The sequence below is a fragment of the Microchirus variegatus genome, assembly GCF_963457635.1.
Source record: "Microchirus variegatus genome assembly, chromosome: 4".
In the NCBI taxonomy this organism is placed as follows: domain Eukaryota; kingdom Metazoa; phylum Chordata; class Actinopteri; order Pleuronectiformes; family Soleidae; genus Microchirus; species Microchirus variegatus.
Genome location: NC_139805.1, coordinates 8,648,697 through 8,660,747, shown reverse-complemented (window position 1 = coordinate 8,660,747; position 12,051 = coordinate 8,648,697). Strand labels below are relative to the sequence as shown.

At 39.1% G+C, this 12,051-nt stretch overlaps 1 protein-coding gene across 1 annotated transcript in view; it reads right to left on the bottom strand.

Annotated features, from left to right (window-relative positions):
• The window catches only part of fcho1 (FCH and mu domain containing endocytic adaptor 1), a 62,449-nt gene that overhangs the window by 40,944 nt on the left and 9,454 nt on the right, over positions 1–12,051 (bottom strand). The window contains exon 2 of the mRNA XM_083888440.1: positions 6,324–6,374. Coding sequence (XP_083744566.1) covers positions 6,324–6,374 — 51 coding nt within the window. The remainder of the gene's footprint in view (positions 1–6,323; positions 6,375–12,051) is intronic.

Here is a 12,051-nt window from a genome sequence, read left to right as displayed (position 1 = left end):
ACTTGAGCAGGAAAATGTGTTGTTTCTTAGCTGTTTACAAGTGTCTGGTTTTGGCTGTCTTAATGTGCATATTATTTTGTTCTCTGGCAGGGTCCACAGTGGTGCCTTTAGTTCGGGCCATTTTCCAATCTGCCTTTACAGTATGTCTGAGAGGATTTGATGTCTGAGGAGATTCCTGCAGTGTAATAAAGCCCTCCAGTCAAATGAAACCAGGATACTGAGAAGAACGCAGCAGAACCAAGCAGAACAAATGAGAAAAGACGAGGCAGATAACAAAGGATCATCCCTCTCTTTGGCTGCACATCGGCAAATGTGGGAATATATTGATGCAGCTGTTTCATTTATATTTAAGAAATATGGCTAAAACAATACTTTGATGTTTTCTCTTTTTGGTCTCTAAAGTTGTATCTATTGTATGTTTGGAGGAGAAAGTTCACCAGATGATCTGTAGCTGTGTGAAGGTGATATTCTGAAATGTACAGTCTTTTTAGAAACAGATATCTCTATATCATATTTAAAAAATATATTGGTATCGGCAGATATATTATTTTTTTATATCTATTTATTCTGATCAATGAAGAAGATTTTTTATGTACATCAGAGGGTAAATTACATCAAAACGTGTGGTAATCGGCCCAAGCATTCCCGATATATCAGCATATCGGATATCAGCAAAAAATATCTAATATCAATAGAAAAGTGACTTTAACAAGCCACAAAAGTGACTAAACTACAGATATGATCCGGTTCTGCATACCACATGCAGGGGCTGTCTCTTTTAGGAAACTGTACAACATTCAACCCCCTGCTGCATCAGACAGCATGCAGTGAGCTGACTGATCAGCCTGTCAGTGGTGCTCTCAGTTTAGCTGACTCTCACAGAGTTTTTTCTGCTGACTGGACAGCGGAGCAGAATGAACAGTCCCAAAGCAGAGAGGTGTCAATAACATCAGCAGCAGGTAGCGGCAGCAGCCCGTCATCACTAAAATGAGTAATGGAATTTGGGAAAATTCACCCCTGCATGAAAGCAGAAAGTTAGTCTGTGTCTCAATCACATCATTATTGTGTTACCTACTTTTTTGTTTTAACAATAATATGAGGCTGCTTGGGCTGAATACTGAAATTCACACAGACATATGTTGCTCACACCATGTTTGCCTACTGTGTTTTATTGGGAAAAACACAAGCCAAATAGTTAGTTTGAGTAAAACAATGTAGGATTTACTCTCGGGTTCCCCCCGCAGTTGTTAACAGTATTGTTTGTTACAACTGTCGTAAAAAGCCAACAACAGCAGTGAACTTTGAAGAAGATCTTCAGATCAGGTACAGCTATGTTATAGCATTTTATACATTGTGTTTACATAGTGTCCCCCCAGTCTAAAAACATGCAGAGGTTACTTGGACACTGGGTTGAGCGCAAGGTTATTCTTCTCTGTATGTTGGCCCTGCGATGGACTGGTCACCTGTCCAGGGTCAACCCAGCTGTGACGTTTGCCATAAACTCAAATCTTTGGTGACACAGACCCAAAACCAGAAGTTACATAGTGCCAATGCGGGTGATGCAGACCGGCTCAAGCTTTGACAGATGTGACATTCATGCTATTGCATTGTGCATCCTACATTGTCACCTTAAAGCTATACTTACCTTTCTTGCATTCCTCACAGCAATTTTTTTTTAACATGAACACCTCTGCCTCCCTCAAAGTCCCATCCTCCAGGGCGGAACGGCAGCGGCTATGCACGATTCATTAGCAGCCTGAACACAGAGTGCTCAAGTTGTCTGTCTCTACTCTGACTATAGGCTGGGACTGCGGAGGTTTCCGTGCCTTGGGAGGTGATCCCGGCAACACACGCTGCTTGTTGAGTACAGTAACTGCAGAGTGATAAGTGCTTTGACGTGAGAGTCTCCAAACAACCACAAAAAGTCGGCAGATTTAGCAACAAATTCACCACGTTGGTAACACTTTTCTGTCAGAGATGCGCGCGACTCGCAGGCTGTGACAGCGATCGTTGAGGCGCGCGACAGATGACATACAGGTAGCTCGGTGAACTATTTTATTCGGTCCGAATATTTTAATTGGTAATACTTTTATCATAATAATATGAGAATTACATAATGATGAGTTTCAAAACCTAGTGGGTTTATCTTACGTTTTAGAGTGCCATACGCTTATTAGGAGCAATTTAAGAAAGAAAAGTGTAAAAATGCAAGAAAGGGAAGTACATAAACCATAAAATGGAAATATATAAACAAACTATACTAAACTAATGACTATTATTATTAGACTAATTATTTTTGCTCTGCAGTGAATGTACTACGATTGAAGACATGTAGCAAAATCTGTGAGGGTTGACAAATAAGTGCATACTGTACACCTTCCAATATGCCATCAGTTTCCCCGTTTTTCTCTTCTTTGACAGCAATGACAGGAAAGTGTGTGTGTGTGTGTGTGGGGGGGGGGGTGATGATGAAGAGGAGACAGAGTTTCACACTGTGTTTGCTTTTCTTCAGCCTGAGAGAAACATCCCCATGACTCTAAGTGATGGGATCATAGCAACTCTGGTATCATTGGACCGAGACGTGGGCAACAATGAAAACCTGCTGTGCTGGGTGTCGTTTGTATTTCCGTGAACAGACTCTTGTATCTGCTTGAAAACAAGGAGCCGTTTCTAAGAAAAGACCATGTGAGAAAACACTGCCGATACGTATTGTGCAGCCCCCAACCAGAACAGCCTGCTCATCTTTACTACTGGTACTTAAGATGTCCATTAAAATCAGTGGTGGTGCATCACTGCTGCCAGATTACTAAGCATCACTGCTGGCAGATTATTGAGCATCACTGCTGCCAGATTACTGAGCACCACTCAAATTATTATCACTCGCATGTCTTGCACAACCGAGTACCAAAACATGCAAATTAAGATACAAAAAGCAAACATTAATAATCCCCAATGTTCTTTTCTTACTAAAAGTATTATTCAATTCTAAAAATAGTTTCAATTAATAGTTACTCATTTATCATTAGTTGCAAATTCATTGTTGATGATCATTTATTCTCTTGCAGTGTTATTTTTAAATATAAGAAAAATAATCTTCAATCCATTAGAAGCTCTCCTCCCGAGACTCAACGGCGCCTAAATTTACAAAGGTTGCACTTCACTATAGCTGATGGTCTTCGCCCTGGTGGCCATGAGCACAGCTCTTATAAAGTTAATGGGGAGGATGCGTGTGCCATGAGGAGGCTTTGTGAGCGGCTGTGAATGTTCTTCAGCCAAACAAGACAAGGCTCTGTGTGAGAGAGTGTGTGTGTGTGTGTGTGTGTGTGTGTGTGTGTGTGTGTGTGTGTGTGTGTGTGTGTGTGTGTGTGTGTGTGTGTGTGTGTGTGTGTGTGCGCGCGCGGCCAGTTCTCGAGAGGCTGTGCTGGGTAATTAACTAAAGGGCTGATTTGTATTACAGAGCTGTTGGCATTGGAAAGCAGGCTGGGTGGGGGAAAACACAGATTACTCAGAATGTTGGGTCAAAATTACAAAAAACTAAACTGAGATTTGCTCATCGAGTTTCATAACATACACAGTACACAGTGGCACTTCCACATCATCTGTGTGCCCACTGAAATTCTGCTCCCCTTTTCCACTGCCTGCAGCTGCTGGTCTGATTATGTCCTCGATATTTTTCTATAAGATATGGTACAGTGCAAACGTGTTGTTGTTTTTATGTCTGTCGAACTCTAGCATCTGGTTAGGAATGATGTGACTGAAAGTTGGACTTATTTATGAGGAAAATGTATGCGAGTTTTACTCATAGGATGTAATGTAGGGCTGAACGATTTAGAAAAAATACGTAATTGCGATTATTTTGACTGAACATGCAATTGCGATATCAGAGGAATGGTAATCTTTAGTTAAATTTGTAGTTAAATATATCTATAGCTCTATATATATACACATATATACACACATTGCGTTTAAAAAAAAAATATTGCACGACATGACATTATAGTGAATACTAAAATCATAGGACAAACAAAATTCTTATGGTAACAATAATTCAGGTTCCACTCCAGTTTTTAGAAAGCCAGGGTCCCAATGTTCTAGTGTAAGCGTAGGTCACACTAAATACACTGCCTGGCCCCCCCAAAAAATTGCCACCTAATTTGCATGTCTCACATCACTTAGTGAACATGAACACCTCCGCCTCCCTCAAAGTCCCATCCTCCAGGGCGGAACGGCAACGGCTATGTGCATGCGCGATTCATTAACAGCCTGGACACAGAGTGCTAAGGTTCTCCGCCCTGCTCTGACACGCTGCTTGTTAAGCACAGTAACTGCAGAGTGATACGTACTTTCACGTGAGAGTCTCCAAACACCACAAAAAGTCAGCAGATTTAGCAACAAAGTTGCCACGTTGGTAACACTTTTCTGTCAGAGATGCGCGCGACTCCGAATACTTTAATTGGTCATACTTGATAATTAAATAATGATGAGTTTCAAAACCTGGTGGGTTTATCTTACGTTTTAGAGTGCCATACGCTTATTAGGAGCAATTTAAGATTACCAAAGAAAAGTGTAAAAATGCAAGAAAGTTAAGTATAGCTTTAAGGTCTGGACTCTGTGGTGGCCAATCCATGCTCCCTGAACCACTCTTTCACTATTTGAGCCCATCATCTTGTCATCTTGGTATTTGACCGTGCCATCAGGGAAGAAAAAAATCCACTGATGGAATAATCTGGTCATTCAGTATATTCAGCTGACCTCATTCTTTGGGCACATAATGTTGCTGAACCTAGACCTGACCAACTGCCAAGACAATATACAGTCACTGTAAAGAGATGGCAACTCCTTTTTTTGGCCAGGCAGTGTATAGGACAGTGTATAAAGCAGTTTTCTTTAAAGAAAATTATTATTTTAAAATGGCATACTTGTTACCTGTATTATATTTGATCCTTTTTTGTTTGTCCTTTTTTTGTTGACATTTTCCTATATTGTACATTCACAGATGTGAAAATGCATGTTTATTATTTATTACCTTTTCTGTCTTTGCAGCTCTGATACAATTAGTCAATTTCCCCATTGCGGGACTAAAAAAGGTCTATCTTATCTCCTACAAAACAACACATGGAATGGTGGCATAAGAAGTTTGAATTAAATGTCATGGTCAGCAGAGAAAAAGGCAAAGCAACCGCTCCTCACCACGGCTACATTGAGGAAATGGTCTTCTAAATCTGTAAGTCTCATTTTGGTTGAACTGCTATAATACGACTGAGGATGTTTGGAAGTCTGGGGAGATCTGAAAAGTAGGGCACACCTGAAATAGATGCACCAGGTGTGCAGACAACAGACTAAGAATAAAGTGAAAAAAACTGTAACGCAAAGTCACGAGTGGATGAGTTTAATGTTGGCGAGATATAATTAGTTTTCACTCCTCCACACACTTAACACATCTGTTCAAAGTTGCTAATGATGTCATTAACTACTTTAAACACAGTAATTAATGTCAAAATTTGCTAATACTGCTATACTGAGTTACAAGTTCATAAGGTACACTGATAATACAATTATAATATATGCTCTTTGCGCAGTATTTGTAATAACCAGCTGTTTATAAATGACATAAAAGATATATTAACATAAGCCATATGGAGCAACTTCATATAGAAACCAGGAGACAATAGGAGCAGCATGAATGTAAACAAAGCCAGTGTAAAGACAAGTCTATGGATAAATACAGGGTTGTATGAACCTACTTCAAAAGTATCAAAGTAAAACACAGACTTGCTTGCCAGGCTGTCTGAAAAACACTGTTTTGGTTGTTCATTTCTTCTTTAACACATATTTTCTGATCGACTGCAAGTCAGCAAACTTATCTGATTTTAGATTTATCTTTATGATATTTTGGTAACGTTATCTCAACAATATCACAGCTATATCCAACAAATATCAACATTGGAGCTTCAAAAGGAATAAGGATAAATGGCAAACTAATAGTTATTGCCATTGCCTCAGAAAATCCCCATTTAAATTTTGTAATCATGTCAAAAGACATTACGTCTGTCTGCCTACGAGAAAAATGTGAATGAGATTTCTTTCCATTTGGCAGAGGGCCTGAACACAAGATCGATTTGTATTGTTTGCAGCAAGCGTAGGAGTGAGATGGCAAACGCTTCCCGAGCGAGCGTACCTGCAGAGCAGCAGGGAGCCAAGAGCTCAGCTGTCCACAGAGAATATTTAAGTTCAGTGACTCATAGCTGTGAGTCAACTGTCATTATAGGTGAATCAGAAACACAGTAAATGACAGTTTGTGGTGTTTTTCCCAAGACACTTACCCAGAAGTTGTTCTGAAAGAAGGCCATCTTTACTCTGAGGTTCACTGCAATCTGTGGAAGAGGCAGAAATGCATGAGAGAAAAGTTGGCATGCAGACTTCTTTTTCATTCAGCCATGCTTGACTATGAGTAGGGAAAAAACTTGATTCTTATCTCTCTTCAATTATTAAGTATCTATACAGAAAAATCAATAACCACACATCGTTTCACCTCTGATTTTTTAGTGACTGGTGTCAGACTCATTTTTTAATTCATTTATAAATTAGTAAATACATTTTTATTCAATTATGGATTATTCAATTCAATTCAATTTGTATAGTGCCAAATCAGAACATACAATGAGTAAACACTATGCATCAGTGGAGAGGAAAAAACACAGACTCAAATATGTGCGTTCATCTGCCTGGACAGGTTGGGGTGAAAGAAAAAATGGGGGGCAGAGAGAGACAAGGAGCAGATATATAGTTGTATGAAGTTAGGTTTAGACAGGACAGTTCTGAATCACTTATGACATGTTTATATTTCTACAATGTAATTTATTGTTGATAAAAATTCAACTGATATCAATTTCAATCATAGCTGGAAAGTGGAGTTTTCAAAGAAAAATCCTCGTGCATAAAAATAAATCACATCAGTTCAAGAGCTGGTGACAAAGAATCAAAGATGGCCTTTTAGTTTATTTCTCTCTAAACCCACTTTTTTTTGGCTGTGCTCTTAGAATAAATTGTAGTATTAGTTTCTCAGCAAATTGCACACAAACAAGCTTCCACAAAGTGCTGGCTTTCTAAAAAACACCAGAGACACCTTCAGCGTAGGAAGGGAACTCCAGAGGGAGAGCAGAGGAGAGCTCAACAGTTGACTTCAAAGGATAAACACAAAAGAATGGAAAGAGCTTGGGAAGGAAGCAGAGGGGAGGAACGACAGGAGAGATGGGGGAGAAACAAGTGATGGAATACAGTATATACAGAATACAAGAGATAAATCAATGAAGAGCCAGGCTGGATAGACTGAGGTTGCCACCAAGGACACGATCACAGCTTGTGAAAGTGGTTGAGTCACACACGCATTTTTGTAATGTATGGTGGGAAAGTTAGCCTTCACTTATTATTCCAGTTGTGTGCAGCGACTGCTCAGGATTTTAAAAAAGGTTGTGTCGAAGAATATTTCTTTAATTAATGCACAAAACTTAAAAACATTAGGTACTTGAGCCTTTAAAAGAAATGTGATGTTACAGTACAGCCACAGTGGCATTAAAGGCGGATTATTGATCCCTCCATCAATAACAGCATCAATACACAAAGAAAGACCTGGAAACGGTAGCCTGTTTTAATTATCCACATAATTATTTGAGAATATGACCACATTGCCAAGGTAAACCTGCCCAGAACAGCAGCAGGTTCAATATTTTCAAAAAGGGAGAAGCAGCTACAAAGGAGACAATTAAAAATGATGATAGTTTACAGCAGCCTTGAATTCAGTTTGGGACACCAAGTTCTTAAATTAAATGTTCCTCTGTAAAACAGCACAAGTGGCTATAAAATAGCCAAGTGCACATTTTTATGAAGGCTTTTACACAGACAGATAAAACATGTCTCCTTAACTTTGGAAGTGGGAGTTGTCACAGCATCAGGGTTTTACTGACTTTTGTTTTTTGGAAGGGATACAAAGACACACAAACCACACACAAACACACACATGCACATGCAAAAGCTTTGAGATACAGTTGTGCCCTTTCCCAGAAAATGCATAATGCAGCAGTGTGTCCCAGGGGTGCGCTCACATAGGTTGTTTTGCTGACTCTTTGTGTGTTTGGCTGAGGCCTGGTAAACCGGCAACAACACACAAACACAGTATGACTACTCACGCACACACACACACCTTGTTAATTAGCTCAGCATGGACCGGACACCCCTGTAGACAGCATTCTGTTTGGCAGAGGTGAACAGGAATATAATAGAGCAAGGCTTTAAGATAATTAAATGTTGACTTTTATTAAAATATGTCGGCGTAGTCATAATGTAATGATAAGGTCATATTATAGTACTGTGCAGAACCACAATTATATTTGTTTTAGCAATGTTATAATGACCATACATTACGAACATTAAATCTCCACGTTAAATATACAACGGACATTAAATATGGGAACAATTCATGCAGTTTTAAAATAACCTTTTCCTGAAAAATAATAGCTTCTACAAGTTAAAGTGTCAAGGATTCAGTGTGAGCTACACTTACACTTGAACAATAGCACAACTCTGTTTTTTTAAAGGTCAAATGGACCCCTATTTAATGTTTAATTTGACTTCTACAGATTTCTGCCTTGAATCCTGCAGTTGGTTTATTTATCATTTAACATAGTTTACATCTGTAAACTATGCAACACATTTAAAATGTGTTATTTTAAGATATTCAGATTTTGAGGGTCAGAAAGACAGACAATTTACTGTTTTTGTATAGTCCATTATATTTACAGAAGTATGACTACATTAAATATTCTAATTATACAAAAACATTTTCATTGAAGAATGCAGCACGAGTAAACCATAAGACTTAACAAAGTATAAGAATGACAACACTCTGGTTGAGATTTTAACTGGGAAATCTTCTCAAAATAACATTTTGTTATTTCTGTTACAACAGTATAATACTATGCATCAATATAGTGCTTTTTCTAGTCTTAATGACCACTCAAAGTGCTTTATACAACAGTTTTGACTTTCACCAACACATCTACTGTAAGCACAGCACTTTTTCATTCACACAAATGATCACGCTGCCAGCAGTCAGTTCAATCAGCAATTTGAGGTTAAGTGACTTGGCCAAGGACATGTTGGCAGGAGTGGGGAGATTGAACCCCAGACGTTCCACTTGGAAGAATCACACACACACACACACACGCCGCTAATAATCTGACAAAATGGCGGCACCTGACAGTTGAGTTTTATTTAGTAAATGAATGTTAATATCCACAAAACCTAAATTATTTACAAAATCTTGTTCTTCATCTTGATATAGATATATACAACTATAAGTTATAGAAAGGATAAAACTACAGGCAAGACAAATACGGCTAAAAAGGTCATCACTATAAAACAAAGAATCTGTTCATATCAATAATTATGGTACATGTGAAATCATTAAAGACCGAGTAAAAGTTAAAGAAACCAGTATATGTGGTTTTGGAATTAAAAACAGAAAGGCTAGAATAGAATATCCATATTGTCATTGCACATCCACACCGTATAATGAATTTAGATGCAGTAAATGTTTTTGTTGCCTGTGTATATATTGAACATCAAATTTCTCATTAGTGACAAACAATTTCTAAAGAATCCCACTATAAAATGCAGACTAGGCAGGTTTTTCATTGCAAATCCCCAAGCAGGAGGACAGTGTGATCCCGACCAAACCACCAGATGGTTTCAAGGTCAGGAGAAGGACAGACATGGGACACACTATGATGGTGAGGTTTCAGAAGCCACTCGTTTCCCTCTTGTGACAAGCTGGCAAACCATATTGAAACAAGATGCAGATATGAACTAGCAAACCATTTTGCAATAATGATCACAGTTTCTGCACAGCATGATCCAGGAACACATTGTGAGATAAGCACCGGGACTCCATATGGATCCCAGTCATGGTGGGATGTATAGAAGTAGCTCACATCCAGCTTCTCCATCTGGTACCAACTAGACATTCAGCTGAAATCAGCTCTCGGGCAAACAAAGCCCAGAGGAGAAGTGGAACACAGAGTGACCTTGGTTCTTTACTCACACTAAATCCTTTTTTATGCAGAAAGTAAATACGTGTCCAAAGATTGGCGAGTGCCTCCATGCTGATCAGACGGTCATGAAGGATCAGAGAGGCAGTTAGTGGAAGCATTTGTGTTGTTTTTTTTGTTGTTTTTTTTTTAAAAACAAAATGTGTATATTTAAATTATAACAAATATTATGCAACCTTGCTGTAACAAAAAATCTCAGTATTCATCCAATAGTGTGTGAGTAAAAAGGTAAAGGAGGCAGTGTGGGTGAATGCGGCAACAACAAATTAACAACCTCATCTGGCAGCCTACACGATCTGCAGACACTGGCAGATGTTTGACATTTTGACAACACACAGGAAATATTTACGTGTATAGAGAGTGTATGGATACAGTACACAGTTTGAACTGGTTTTACTTGCTTTCATGTGCAATTTATACATTTATTTAACCTTGACTTTTTCAAAAGTCAGAGTTCCAAAAATCCATCAATATTGGCTCTACATGAGGAGCTACATAAATCCCCCAAAAACTGTGAGGGTTGATCATCTGGGAACCATTACTATCTGTACAACATCTGATGAACACTGTGGTGCTGTCCTTAAAGCAAACCTGGTGTCAAACCTAAATCTCACCATCTCCCATTCAAAAACAGCCATTCTGACACTTATTTTAAATCAAATCCAAGCCTAATGTAAAGGCCTGTTATCATAGCACAGTAATCCTGTTTGAATAATTCTTCATCAACCCTTATTTTTAACGCTGACAATTATGTCTGACGGGTCAAAAAGAAAAAGCATGGAGAGATGAACCAGCTCCATAAAAATAGAGAGTGAAGGGTCAGGGTGGGAATCACAGGGTACCTCACAATACGATACGCGATACATGGTCCACGATACCAATAACATCACGTTATAACGACTCTGTGATAATCAACATATTGCAATCATATCATCATATCATAACTGAAGAAAACAAAACATCCTTGAAAAGTTCAAAGTGCAGGATTTCTTTATTTATTCACAACAGAGAACAAAGTGCATAAAGTCTATGTATTGAACGTGGATGGGTCAGGTCTTGACGTAGCTTTTGCCACCATTATCCCGCTGAAAACTCCCCTTCGTCAGCCAGGGAAATCCCACCCAACTTTCCCTCAATCATTTGAGCAGTGCCACCGTGAGGACATATCAAGTAGCCACTTTCAGTGAGTTAAACTGTCAGGGACTGTTTCCTTTAGAGCACCTTCATTTATTAATAACAATATACATATTTCAATCACCAAATTGATGTTTTGACCCCACCCCTAGTAAACAGGCAGAAAGACAAAGTAACCAGCTTTAATGAACACACACTGAGCCCTTTTTTCCGCCTACTGAGACCTGACAACACAGATGGCAGCCATGAAAAATTGGGACAAACAAATGCAGATGGAGACGAGTCAAAGAAATTCTCATACACAGACAATGAGCATCCACAACCCATTTAATTCCTGCAGGAAATAAATGATCCGCCTTCCCCGCCCATACCCATTTTCATGTTGCTTTTCTCTTTCTTTAGATAAGTGAACTTTACTAACAGATGTTTCTCTAAGGCGAGGGAGGAGAGTTCAACACAACTGTCCCCCTCCTCACCACCTCTACTTATTTCTCTCTCTCCCTCTCTCCTCCCTGGACAGGAATTACTGTCTGCTCACACCGTCAGTGAAAAGAAGTAGCCACCTCCTCTGGTTCAGAGACCAAATAAAGATGAAATTGGGTTAAATTTAGTGACACAGTTGAGCGTGGAATAAAGATGCTTCAGTAACCTCCACAACAGGCACATTCATCAGAAGCTCAGGGAGCCAAGAGAAAGAGAGGGAGAGAAGACGGCACAAAGGAAAAGAAAAAAGTACAGGGAGAAGTGAAAGTGAAGAGAAGTATAGTAAGGTGGATGGAGGGTGAGACTGATGCAAAACAAACCTCCGAAC